This window comes from Xiphophorus maculatus, chromosome 4 (genome assembly GCF_002775205.1).
Source record: "Xiphophorus maculatus strain JP 163 A chromosome 4, X_maculatus-5.0-male, whole genome shotgun sequence".
Lineage (NCBI taxonomy): Eukaryota > Metazoa > Chordata > Actinopteri > Cyprinodontiformes > Poeciliidae > Xiphophorus > Xiphophorus maculatus.
The window spans coordinates 14,331,119-14,345,651 of NC_036446.1; the positions used below are offsets into that span (position 1 = coordinate 14,331,119).

Here is a 14,533-nt window from a genome sequence, read left to right on the forward strand (position 1 = left end):
GTTTCTTCAAAATAAAAGCATTGGCTGCAGCATTACGGATTAAAAAAAGTCATTCATATTTTTAAAATCAGTTTGATATAGTATAGATTTACATTCACGTTTGGTTAAATTACACCAAGATGAGAAATCACTATGATGAAACCGCACTTCTAGAATGAATTAAAGCATAGTATGTCTCTAAGCAAATATCGTGTGATGTGTGAGATGTAATGCATGCGTTACAATTAAGGAAGACTGTTCAGCAGAAACAGGAACAAGTGATTTTGTACCAAATGACACTGATGATCCTGCTGGACAACAGGGGGAAGCAAATCACAGCCACAGAGAGCGCGCGCTTGAGCGAGTCTGTCTAGCCTGGCCAACAGACTAGAGTAATAGAGTGCAGCAGTTATCGTTCACATGTAGACATATTTAGTTTTATTTTTCTGTTCTCAAACCAGTTTTTACCAGTATTAAATATATATATCTATATATATTTGTTTAATTATGTACAAGTTCCCCTATACAAATTCCTTCTGTATGTTTAACCTAATCATATGTGTGATTTTAGCCGTAGAGACTACACACTGAACAATTGTGCAAGCTTGGAAAACATAAGCTTATTTATATTATTTTATTATAGTAGTGCGAGGTATTCATTATGTCTGAGCAAAGAAGTCACGATGCCTACATTTGGGCGGTTTTGCATCGTATTCCAAATAAGTTCTATTTTTTAGGTAATCTTCAATGGATTACTTAGGTCTGACTGATGCCGTCAGTTCACAAACATTTGCTTCCAGTTGCTAGAGAGAGAGAAGGGACATGTTAGAGGCTGGCAGGGCCGCGGAGCTGCTCGTCTAGACAGGGGGTAACGGGCACCCTTTCAGAGATGGGCAACGGCGCCCAACGAGAAAGGACGCGGATCTGAGCTGAGTAGCTACAAGCCGGACTTGGTGTATTGCTCCCGGACGTCCATATGCAAGAGTTATTTCATGTTTGAAATGTGGGAGATGGTGGCGTTACCAAGAGCGAGCTCTCCCTTCCTGTCGTCTAGGACAAGATGGCAGCAATGCAGGCGAACTGTGCATGGGATGGATTTATAAGTCCATAACATGCTCAGAGAAGCCCTGGATTATACTTAAAGTGACTCTATGTGAAGGTAAGTGGCGGACTGAAAGCTGTCAGTTTCCAAGCTAAACATTTGAAACGTAGGTTTGGATGTGACGTATTACTCTGTCATAACTTAGCTGTAAACTTAACCAATTTTGGATGTCTCTTCAACGTCAAACGTGAGTAATACAGGCTACACTTTAAGTAGTCGGTTTAATTGAGGTAAATATTTTTTCCCTTTCGTGCCAAATGGTGATGACGATGTCGTCTAAGGTGATTTATTGTAACGCAACTGCCTTGAAAACACAAGTGTTGTCACGGCGACGAGTTAAGGTTGTTTTCGATATTTTACGTCGGATAAAATAGCCCTTCAGAGCTATTTTATGGATTCATCTAACTTAAAACTAACTTCATTGAACAGTATGGATCTAGTGAATTCACTGGTAAGTTCTGTTTTACTTTATTTCAATTACCTCTTGACTCAGGCACAGAAAAGACTACCTATCAGAAGCGATGCTAGACTTCTGAACAAATTTTGAAGTTTTTTTAAAAGGATATTTAACTCCTATTACAGGCATTAACACAACATAGAATGACCTATTTATAAAGATTATTCAAATATAATCCGAATAACTAACTTCTCATTTTCGTTTTACTTTTAGTTTAAAAATGTATTTTATGTTTATATATATTATATGGCTCCTAACTAGGCATTAGACATATGCTTAGTTAGAAGGTATACCTGAGTATACCTGTTAAGCTCAGGTATAATAACCCTGAGTAAATGTAGCACAATTTGAGACCAGTTTAATATGTAAAACATAGATGCATTACATTATATAATTACTTGTCTAAAATAGAAAAGCTACAATTATTCCCACTGTTGATAAAGTAATGCAGTATAACATTTGTTTGTTATTTGAATATTGTAAGCATGTAAATAAAAAAAATACATTTTATGGTAATTTTTAATGGCTATCACAGTGAACATTAAACCTTTTTGCTCCTATGATATTTATAAAGTAAAACATGTATTATACTGATGCTAGCTGGTTAATTAGTTGGGCTATCTGCTCAGGCAGACTACAATCAGCTGCTTAGCAGACATGCTGCATAGCTTGCCATTTTTGGTTAACCTTGTGGGAGTGATGGGTTGGCTCTTCAGCGTTGCGCCATGACTGCCTGCCTTTTTACGAGTTTTGAAATGTTTGGAAACAGTAAAATTGATCTATCTCAGTGAGGGACGCAGAGGTGTTGCAGGTTTCTATCAGGCTGCAAGCAGTGGTGCTGCATTACTTTATGCTTCATCCAACAAAGGATAAACTCACTACTCTAGCACTTTTTCTGGCATGTCATTGAAAGGAATTTAAATCAAAGGGATATTGGTAAAGGCCATTTGTGGAAGGTTTAAATGAAACGTATATATCTTTGGCTTACCTTGAACCACATAGGCCCAAAATAATTTGTAGTTACTTGTTAAGTTATTTACATTAAACCAGATTATTGTTGATAGAAAATGAGGTAGATATCTCTCAAAGAATTGTCTTTGCTAATGAGCTTCAGGTCTTTGAGACTGAAAGGCCTCCTTGCCATAACCATAATCTTTGGCTTCCTCCACGGATTCCCAGCTTGATTCATGTTGTGTTCCTGGCTGGACCACTCAAAACACAAAACATTACTATTACCTCCAGTCAGAAGAAACATGTTGGTAAAATTAAAGGATTACTTTAAACCTGCCAGGATTGTGAGTAATTGTGGGCTTAACTTGGCCATTTAAAATAATAACCTCAGCAAAATGTTCCTGTTTATGTTAATGCATTCAGCCCAAGTTGGCAAACAAACATAACAGCAAATATTGGTGCCACACAGTCTTTTACAGATCACGGAATTATTAAAGCATGTTTGACTCAGTTCACACTGGTAAACATTCTGTTTTTAACTCATCTAAAGTCCTGCTCAAGGTGTTTAATACAGTGGTATGTTTTAAAATAGACTTTACAGCAAAAGAAGATTAAAATCATAACTGAAATCCAGTGTGGAACTTGCAACCCTCTTTCTATTAAAGAAAAACAATATGTTGACCTCATTTAAAATGCTGGTTAACATCGAGGGGGATTTGAGTTTAAAATATAGTTGTGACAGTGGCTGTTATCCAGTACAGAGTTAAGTTGCATTTTTCAACAATGTTTTGTAGAAACACAACTAAAAGCAATGTTTTTGTGTTTTTCTAATCTGTTTTTCTTTTAACCTACTGCCCTATGAAACATAAACACATCCCAAACAAAAACAACTTAAGCCTAATGCTAAGGTAATCACACATGCTTAGCTTAAATGATATGTTTGGGTTTTGCTGGAATTAATGTGGTTGAGGATTTAGGCATGAAGTCATTTTCAAACTCAAGCTTTAATTATAGGCCGATCATTTAAACATGCAGCTATTTTTCGCGCTCTCTTATGTCGAGAAAGTCATTACTGCCTGCTGCACTTTTCCAACTTGCATGTGTTTACTTGTGTCAGTCATTTTATTGCCTGGAACTTCTGGTCATCAGTTGCTTTGAGGCAGGCGTAAATAGCTGTTATCTGAGTGATGTCATCTGGTCGTACGCCTACAGATGCACAGCAGTAAACAAAGCAGAGTGAGAGTTTATAGGGGAAGTACAGTGACAGGGCCTTGTTGTGTTCTAGCGAAGATTGCAAAAGTGATTTTTGGCTAGTTTCTTTTATCTCCTGAGCCATGTGATGACTTCAGCTCATAGACCTTATTTTGCTGTAATTCAGTAATTTGTTCACTTCTGACCCAAGACGATTTTGTTTAGAAACAGATGCGGTAAAACAGCCGTCTCGCTTGTGTTCCGCAATTGTTTAATATCAGTTTATGTAGTGCTGTGATCAGTGCTTTGCAGATCGATCAAAATTCCTGTTTGTGGGTATAACATTTCACCGTGTCGTTCAGTCAGTCACTCATACGTTGCTGCAGGATGTTGAAGACTAACAATAGCATTAGTATTGCTTTTAAAAGATGGAGAGGGAGGAGTCTTGTTTCTCAGTTGATGATAATTTGTAACAGATCTAGATATATCACATTTGCTTTTTAAACATATGTGCATCTGAAAGGACTTCTGTTGTACTTGTATTGTTTTGGGTGTTTTTCCAGAAAGCATAAATGCTAATGAGAAGGCATGATGCCTTTGTTGCTTTAAAATTTTATTCCCATTTTTATTGCTTTGAGTTGAGGCTTTTATTAGAGACAGTCTTATGTTTTAGTAAAACTTTTTTATTATGTTCTGCATGTGATCACTTTATGAGATAACGACTTAACGTTATTGGCTAGGTTTGCACCAGTCCTGCTGAGGCAGTTCTGAATGTGATAATGTTATTGTAGAAATTAAACCATAGTCAAAGGACTCTATCACTACATTTGATCATCAGTGTTCTACTTCTATGCTAGTAGACATTCTCAGTAAACGGTAACTTATGACACTAAAAGAAAACTGCACATAAAATGTCAGACTTTCTCAGTCAAGATAGCACGAGATCACATGCTTGAGAAAATAAGGAGCCTTTTATCCGGAGAGTATGAAAAACCAAGTTCACGAGACTCAAGGAAAGCACCGCAGATAGGTTGTGGCCATGTGGTCTAAGACAGTAACCTTTGTGTGGTATTAAAAGCATGGGAACAGCATCGGGGTGGATTAGGGCTTCCATCATTAGGTCTGATTATTTAAGGTCAACAGGAGCCAGAGATGCCTTACTGCATTTTAGGGCAGATTTTGGTGTAGGAAGCAGTGCAGCCTAGCAGAATGCACTCTGGATGAACGTGTGGCAACAAAGCATCACACAAACAGCTTTCCAGATCATCTGACAAAAGTGTGAAAGCCTTATTGGCCCGTTGTAAAGTGTTGTAAGATGGCAGACATTTGTAGCTCAGAGATGTGGATCCTAAGCTGTGGTGATCATTGCAGCTCAGTTCTGCTTTGAGTTATAAAGTAAAGCTATTTGACTCTTAAATGGTTATTAATTTTAGTCAATGTAGACAGCCTTTGTAAATTGTCGTAAAAATAAAATGTCTTTGCAAAATAAATGTAATTGTAGAGTATAAACAATGCCATGTGGGAATTGTGTGTTGGGTTAGGTTTTAACTTTGCTTTTTTAACATTCATGCACACTTCTCTAGTTTTGCTTCTTCCATTTCTTACCCATAAAGCAAAACATTCATCGTCATCTGTTTTTATTTGCATCTAAGTATTATGATACACATTTAGAGACAAATAGATGCATTAATTATTCAACTGCACAGATAATTTAAATTATTTCATTATGTTTTCCAAAGTCTTTTTAGTTCAACCCACTCCTATTTGGAACAGTTAACTTGGAAATGAATATGACCGATCAGAATCCCTGATCAAACCAAAGTAAATTTAAGTGACCTTCTGCTTATAGATATTATTTATAGGAGTCTCATGACCACATTTCCTTACAGTCGGCCTGGCATAAACTGGTTACCTGTACCAAGGTATGCCAAGCTTAAAGAGTTTAGTTTTTACAAATATTTTCTGACAGCCCATTTCTATGAATGACCCTTAAAATGTAATAATATATTAGTATATTATAATAACATAACATGCTAAGCTAACTCGATTTACTGTAGAGGCTGTAAATCCTCTACAGTAAATCGTTTTACTGCTTCTCTCTGTTTTGACGGAGAGCTAAACTTGTTATGTTTGGTGTCTGTTTCCTCTGGTTTTCTTTTCATCACAGTTCATGTAAACAGACGCAGGGTGTGTAATGGCAATAACCGTCCCATGTGAAACACGTGACCATGTGGGGGACAAAAATAGTTGGTGGACAGTATGACATTCTGCACAATTAACAAAGAATTAGGGCAACAGATTTCACTTTGCTTGTTTTTATTAAATTATTCAAGTCATTTAAGAAATCATTACAGTTCTATGGAAATATGTTGATGTAAAAATTGACATAACTTATTAACCCCATCATGTTTCTTTGGTCAAGGGCTCTCAGTGTTTTCTGTCCCCCAAGTCCACAAAATTTCTTTGTGGTTGGTAGTTCGTACATTATTATCTTTCAGTGTGATTTAGAACTCCAAAGGTTGAGAAATGGTGGGTTTAAGAGCTTATCTTACAGTTTTTTAAAAATCATAAAGCACTCAGTCAACTGAGTGATTTTCAAAGTAGCCCTCATGCGTGGCGTGTCTATTTTGAATGGACCGTAGATTGTTTGGGTGTGTCCTGAATACCTCTGACTCTCTGCTTGATGTTCCTCTGTGTGACTTAAAGCTCTTTGCTGAAACAGACTTGAATCCATAACAGTCACTTTGTGCTAACCAACTCAGTCCTGTTGTCTTTAACTGAAAGGCAGATATTTAAATCTTGATATCTAGCTGTTTATTACTGAATTAAAAACTGATTTTATAATTGTACTTACAGGACTAATCTTCGCACTGTGTTACCTATTTAATTTATATAATATAAATTATAAATTTATATTATATACATTTATAATGAAAAAAAATAAAATTATTAATTTTTGCCTTCAATGATCAGAGATAGTGTTGGCTTGTGTATTTTAAAATGACACTATGATGGACACACACACACACACACACATTTCTGTCCAGTGTTCTGCCCTTGGGGCTGCAAAACAGAAGCCCATTTAAAGTTTTTAAAAGCACCAGCGTGTCTCAGGCAAAGGCTCAGTCACAGACACGAACAGCAACGCTGTGATCAAAAGAAAGGCAGTAGATCCACTTAACTTTTCAGTTGGTAGCTTGCAGCCGACTGTCTGTCCCACTGTGAAGGGAGAGCGAAGGAGCTTTAGCGGGTCACCTTTGTTATAGTTGTAATGAAATGTCAGTGTGAGTCAAAAGCACAATGAATTTATGTGAGACAGTTTTCTTGCCAATTACACTTTTTTGCAGTTATCTGCCAAATGTTTCCTTAGTTTTGGAAGTTCTTAGCTGTTTTCAGTGATTATTTAGCATATCTTTGCATAAAGGCTCAGCTCAGCTGATGCACATCCATGTTATTCCATAACATGTGTCCTGTTTTGGGAATATCTGGAACAATTTGTTGTGTCGGCTTTAATTAAGATTTTTCTAACAATTTTGAATCTTTATTTGTATGGCAGTTGGTAATCCATTCTTTTTTTAATATATTTTTTTAATCATTTATTAAGCTTTGGTTTTGTGATAAAAGAGGCTGTTCTAAATTTCAGTCAACCACAAATGTAAATTTATAACACTTTGTGGTATACATTGATGCATGTCTTTGGCTTATTACCTCAGCTTTATTAATGTAGTTACTTGCACATTTTTTAATCTGCATTGGTGGGAGGAAGGTGTTGTGATGTTTGAGTCTGACTAGATTCTTTGTTATGTTCTCATGTGGTTTCCTAACCAGCCTATCTAGTAGAGGTGGTTTATTTTGAATGCGGTGAAGTGGATGTGCTGATTTCTTAGAAATGTTTTCACATTTGGCTGAAACAGAACAATGGAACCTAGAGAAGCCAGATTCAACTCTAATATTTTGGAGAGGGAATGTGCTGCAAGTGTGTAAAACCAATGCTACCAGGCAAAATTTTATACACCTCTCATCACATCAGTTTTAGAATTTGAATTATTCTTACATGTCTCTCTGCAAAGAGTTGTCGAGACAATATCTTATCAAGCTCCTTTGAACAGAGTGAAAGGGAAAGTTGATGGTGCTCTGTAATAACCCAAGTAGGCTCGCCATCAAGAATTTATTTTAGGATACTCTTCAGAAAGAATACTAGAAAGTAAAAATAGATTTGTAAATATAGTATTGATTAAAGTTTGGAAGCTTCTGAAGCCTTGCTACATAATTGAATACCTCCCCCCTAGATGAAAGTAGGTCATAAGTTCCAGTGCTGCACAGCACGTAGAAGATGCTTATTAAAGTAATGCTCCTTCTTTTGAAGATGGTTTTTGAACAAGACCATTATTATGAAGCTTCCCTATTTATTTCCCTACTTTTCTTTGCTTCTTATAATAAAATCTGTGGTACGGTTAGAACACTCTTAGTCCTGGCTTGACTACCTTTATGTTTTGTGAAAGATAGAAAATCAGTCTGAAAGACATAAACTTATCTACGCTATTAGATCCAGTCACTACTTAAAGCTACTGTGGGGAGCTGAGCTCACAAAAAAGGTTGATGACCTTTTTCCTTTGTGCAGCAAAGACCAAAAAAGGAGTTGTGCTGTTAAACAAGTCTACTTCTGCTTACTTATTTCTAATAAAATGTAAGCAGACTTGGCACATGTTATCACAATGGAGCATTCTGTTTAAAACTGGTCATCTGCTTATTTTTGCCTTATAGTCCTTCTAACACACATTTGTTTTCTGAAAAATTACAGAGAAACCCCAAATGTATAAACAAGTCTGCATTTTCTTTGAGTGAAATAATTTTTATGCCTTAAAATCAAACTAAATTCAATTAATGACCAGTTGACAGACCTTGTTTCACGTTATGGTTGTTTTTTTTATTGATTAAATTAGTTTCATAAGACATACATATTGCAGTTATTCTGACTAACACCGCGATGTACCAAACCATTGGCCAGAGATTATAATTGGCCAATTGTGTCTTGATTGGTTCTCATAGTGAACTGTTGGATTTTCCCTTCTACTTTAAATATATCAAAACTAAGGGTTCCCAACATTTTCGACCTTTAAACCGATCATGTTTATAGTCCCGATATATTTGATAAATTATAGAACATCCCAGGGCATGGAAAAAATCTTGTAATTTTCTTTTTGTTTTCTGATGTACTCACAGAAAATGGGTACATTCTTTACTTTATATATGTTATAGTCCTTAGAAAAAGAAACATTTGAATAAGTCAGAATTAGAACCAGCAGATCAGATAAAAAAAAAGTTGGAAATCAATATCAGCCAGAAAAAGTCTGATTTGTTCATCTTCAAATGTAATTTAAAACCAGCCAAATTGTAAACCTTCTGCAGGATCGATGAGAGTCTCAAATATAGTTTGGTAAAAGTAAAGCTAGAAATACATTAGGAAGGAGTTTGTGTTTGATGTATGAGTACATTGAGAGTCGTGTCAGTTTTACTGTGTTGACTAAAGTCCTGAATAATCTGAATAATACATGACTTGCCACCACAGACACAATGTTTGTATCGCCTTTTAGGAAAAACAGCAAAATGTGTCCACGTATGCCCACAAGCCAAATGTAGCTTTTATATCATTTGAGAGTGATCTTTTTCTCGATCAAACATACACTCTGATTAAAAGGAGGAGTATAAGAATAAAGCATGCCTCATGTAATTAGACATGTGGGGCTAATGATGATTTTTAACTTTGTTCTACTCTCTTTATCTCCCTCCTATCCTCTCAGAATTGGTTGCCTAGAAACCTGCTGTAGGATGCATGAAAATGGCAGGATTAGGTCAGACAAACCTTTGTGAAGTTAGTCATTTGCTGTGTGGAGGTGTTGCTGGGAATGCAGTTGGTATGACATAATGCTGAAGGTGTCATGCTCTCCTCTACATGCACTCCTTCTATGAAATAAGTATGAAATATTTAAAATGCCACCTCCACCTCCATGAGCAAATTAATAAATAAAGCTTTTTATTAGTATTTATATCTCTATTTACAGACAACAATCCAGTGTTATCTGTAATCATGAGTAGAAATCTCAAGGAAAGAGAATGTGTTTCTATGGAACCCTTTACATAGAATGGCATACTGGTTACTGATATTTTAATTAAACTAATAATAACTTGTAAATGTTACGTCTGGTTTAAAACTGATCCATTTGATCACAAAGTCAATACAATTAAGAAGGGATAAAGAAGATAAATTGATAAAGACTATGTTTCAGCTGTTGATAAGGATGCACTTAAAACTGTAAATTGTCTGGACTTGTATAGCGCTTTATCAGGTGCAGAGGACCTCAAAACACTTCACACTACAATACGCCTGATTCACTTACACATTCACACGCTGATGGTGGCAAGTTAGGATTGTAGCCTCAGCTGCCCTGATGCAGACTGACAGAGGCGAGGCTGTGACCCTGTGAAGTGTTTGAACTGGCAACCCTCTGGTTACTGGACAAACTCTTAGGTCCTGAGCCACTGTTGACTTCCTTTATTACGTTGATTTATATGCCCAGAGAATAAACCACTTCAGTGTTGCAATCTTTAACTCATCTTTGTTAAAGATTGCTTGACCAAACAAACACAGAAAATGAAATTAAGAGAGCTCTACATCCTGAAAACAGCAACTTAATTTGAACATCATATTTTACTCTATTTATGCCTTTTCCAGTTTTTACTCTCGCTTGCTTGTTTTTGGTTGTGTCTTAATGACATCCTGGACACTAGTAACATGTTGCTCTGTTCTCTTTTTGCAGGTATGGCCTCACAAGTCTTGGTCTACCCACCACACATTTATCAAACCCAGACAAGTGCCTTTAGCAGTGTGAAGAAACTCAAAGTTGAGCCCAGCAGCTGTGTGTACCATGAGAGGGCACATCCGCGAACCTTTCTGAACAGCAGAACCGTTGGCATTGCACACGCGACCAAACAAGCCCATTCGTTTGTGAACCGAGACTTAGCAGTGGGCCTGAGAGTACGTGGAGGACAGCAGTATCCGGTGCAGACGGTTGTGGTTCGTGGTGTACAAAGACAGCAGCCTGGTAAAAGAAGAGGGGGACCAGGCCCACTTGCAGCCCAGCAGCAGCAACAGGAGGCGAGGGTCGTCGACTCACAGGGCAAGGAGCAGCAGCATCAGGCGGTTGAAGAAAGTGGGAGCAGCGGTGGAGCAACAGGAGCAGGAGGAGGGGGAAGGGGAGAGGGCTGCAGTGGGGGAGTTGAGGAAGAAGGAGAGGGGGAGAAGGGTGACAGAGAGGAGAACTGTGAAAGTTTGAACTCAGCTGACAGCTCTCAACGATGTGGGCTGAAACGTAAAAGTGAGGACCTGGATAACCGAGGGAGCACCATGCAGATTGTGGAGGAACTGTCTATGTTGCCTGCCATGTTGCAAACGACGAATGTGGGGAATGCAGCCGTTACTGCGCCGACGGCTGTTGGGGCTGGGGGAGGCCCCTCCAAACAGGGTGTAGGGCATGGGGGTGTATGTGCAACTGGAGGGACAGGAGGAGGTGATGGGGACTATCAGGTAGTACAGCACGAAGTCCTGTGTTCCATGAAGAATACTTACGAAGTGCTAGATTTCTTGGGTCGAGGCACATTCGGCCAGGTAGTGAAGTGCTGGAAGAGGGGAACTGGGGAGGTTGTGGCTGTGAAGATCCTGAAGAACCACCCTTCATACGCAAGGCAGGGTCAGATTGAAGTTGGGATCCTTGCTCGCCTGAGTGGGGAGAACGCTGATGAGCACAACCTGGTGCGGGCCTTTGAATGCTTCCAGCACCGCAGCCACACTTGCCTCGTATTTGAGATGCTTGAGCAAAATTTGTATGATTTCCTGAAGCAGAATAAGTTCAGCCCACTGCCATTGAAGGTGATAAGACCGGTTCTACAGCAGGTAGCTACAGCTCTGAAAAAATTAAAGAGCATGGGTCTGATTCATGCAGACTTAAAGCCAGAGAACATAATGCTGGTGGACCCAGTGAGGCAGCCCTATAGGGTGAAGGTCATAGACTTTGGCTCAGCCAGTCACGTGTCCAAAGCTGTGTGTTCGACGTACCTTCAGTCTCGGTACTATAGGTGAGTACAAGGATAAAGGTTTCTTGCTCAGTACATAGTAAACACATTTAATTTGGAAATTCCAATTGTTCTCTTTTAATGAAATCTCATCCATATATTCTACAACAGCTTTCATATTTAAGAGATGCCTTCTTTGGATTAAACATGTGACCTTACAGCTAACTGATTTCTGATGTCCTTGGTTCTTGTAAATATAACAATCATACTTGACAGATTTTGTGAAAATTTTATCCAGTCTGTGTTGCTGATTATATTTATGAAAGTTATATTGTAATTCACCAGCAAAAAACAACAACTTGAGCAATTCAACTTGATACTTGTAGTTACTAAGTTCATATGTCAGATACAAACCAGTTGTAAATGTGTCTTATAATATCACTTAGTCTGGTTAGCATTGGTAAAGCACAAGGCTGTATGTATATTTTTCAGAGTATATATGACATTTACCTTGCCTCACCTATACAAATTCCCAACATTTCTGAATGTTGCATGTTCCATGTGAAACAGAGGCTGTAAGCACAAAAGGAAAAGAATATAATTTTGAGTTTCTGACTACTCAGTCTGGCACCAGTCAATTCCTCTGTGCTTCTCTAATTGGGTGATTTTTATCTTTTGCAAGGCACCTCTTAGAAGTGTTTTTCTGCTTCAGGCTCATTGCTCTCTTCATGGAAAGACCTAAAGTGCCTTTGTCAGGAGCCTGACAATGGCGCATGACATTCATCTACTGTAAGAAAAATATTATTATGTCAAAAGAAGAGTGAAAAATACATGCTGGATTGAACATTTATTTAGTTACCAGAGTTGTGACCAAGTTTTTGAGGACTACAGTTAACCCAAAGTTTTTTTTTTTCTAGTTTGTCCAGTGCGTCACTACTCTCTTTTTAGAATTTCATTTCACCAGTAAAAGTTGACAATAAGTCAACAGTTGACTTATTATTGTGAATTGCGTGAAATATACACTAAAACAGCTTTTCAGAGCTTTAAATGCAGAATGATATTTTTTATAAGCTTAGATTTAGACCTTTTTTATTAAAATAATAAACACCATTCTCTGCTTAAAATGTTAGGTAAATTAAATTTTATGCTCAATAGCAAATCAGACAGATTCTGTCATATGGTCCCTTAATGGCCATGCAGTCACTGAAATTATTGATTTTACATTGTGGAAAACACTTTAATAGATGGTTAGCATGCAGTAGGATATTTTATGGTCACTAGAGAATTACACTGAGTGAGGTATTATCAGACCTGACTTCAGTTAAACTCCCACTTATCCCCTATATGCGTATGTGTGGTTGGCAGTTTAAATTTGGGTTCTCTGTCTGGGTAGAAGACAGTGGCATAAAGTGCTAGCTGTCATTGTGAGCATCATTTACATAATATTTGAATAATTTTCATTGCCTCCACACTAAGGAAATGAATCAGCATGCTTTGCTGGGAATTCAGATTATCAATGAAAATTGATGCAAAAGAGAGTTGATAACTGTCTGCATTTGCATTTCCAGTCGATTTTCTCATTGTTCAAAGTGAGCAGAGAATACTTTCATTGAGCTACACGTGAGCAGTGGAAAACATTTTTCTGGGTACATTTTCATTAATCCTTCCTCATTCAATGAGCTGTTTCTGTAGAAGCTATTAGCGTTGTTGTGAACGCTCTTTATTTCAGGAAGTCGCTCAAAATAGAGCTGTCATAGTTTTCTGTGCTTTTGTGGTTGGAGGAAGTGAACACCACAGCTGCTGGCGTTCGTCAGCGCTGTCAGCCTCAAACTTTGGTGAACAGCCGTTTCTCACACGTCATGCGTGGTGCTGTATTTTGATACAACACACATCAATACCTCTGCTGACTTGGTAATAATGTCAGTCAGGGGTCTGTCTGACTTCACTGAAGTTGAATAATGTGCTGCGGAAACAGGCTCATAAAGAAATGATTGAACTGCTCTTGGAATGTTGAACTGCAGCGCTTACCCACTAAGCATGGTCTCACAGGGATGTCTGCTTAAATTTAGTTTGACATAAAATACAGAGTGCTTCATTGGGGGAAGTGGTTGTTTACAACATGGAAACTAGAGTTACAATGTGCAGAAGTAATCGGAGGATAAAGTTTTCCAGGGGATTAGATGCTCGACAGTTCACAGGGCACCCTTTGAGGTCAGCGACTGTTCTGGCTGATTATGATGGCAGGGTTTCCCTCAGAAAACCTGCTAATCTCATTGTAGGGGCACTACCACCAGTGGCCCACCAAGTTTTTGTGTTAAAAAATTTTGAAAGTTGCAAAAATTTAGAAGCTATTAATTTGGAAATAATAGCATGTGAGGCCAACGGGCAGGTGAAGGGACAGCACAATTGGCGCGCACCCCCTCATGCCTAGTTCAATGAGTCAGCTATAAACCTAGTTTAATCAGTCATGACTGTCACTGTTGTTCGTGTATAAAAAGCCCTATTTAGAGTAAAGAAATTTCACTTAGCCTGGTGGGGGGAGCGAGTAAAGCCTGGCAGATACAAAACCCAGTTATGTATCATAACTGGGTTTTTCCCAGTTATGATACACTGGGAAAAACCCTGGATAACCAAGACAAACCCTGTTCCTGTCAGCAGAATAACGGCGAAGCCCCTGCTTATAGATACATCTTCTACTGTTATGAATTAATACTGTACGATACAACACAATTCAAATCTTCTGTTTGCATTATCAGATGCAGACGCCTGGTGCTTCTAAATGC

General features: G+C 38.1%; 1 protein-coding gene across 1 annotated transcript in view; it reads left to right on the forward strand.

Annotated features, from left to right (window-relative positions):
* Window positions 1-793: 793 nt before the first annotated feature.
* hipk3 (homeodomain interacting protein kinase 3) overlaps window positions 794-14,533 on the forward strand; it is a 41,332-nt gene continuing 27,592 nt past the window's right edge. The window contains exons 1-2 of the mRNA XM_005813722.2: window positions 794-1,138; window positions 10,499-11,813. Coding sequence (XP_005813779.1) covers window positions 1,066-1,138; window positions 10,499-11,813 — 1,388 coding nt within the window. The 5' untranslated portion in view covers window positions 794-1,065. The remainder of the gene's footprint in view (window positions 1,139-10,498; window positions 11,814-14,533) is intronic.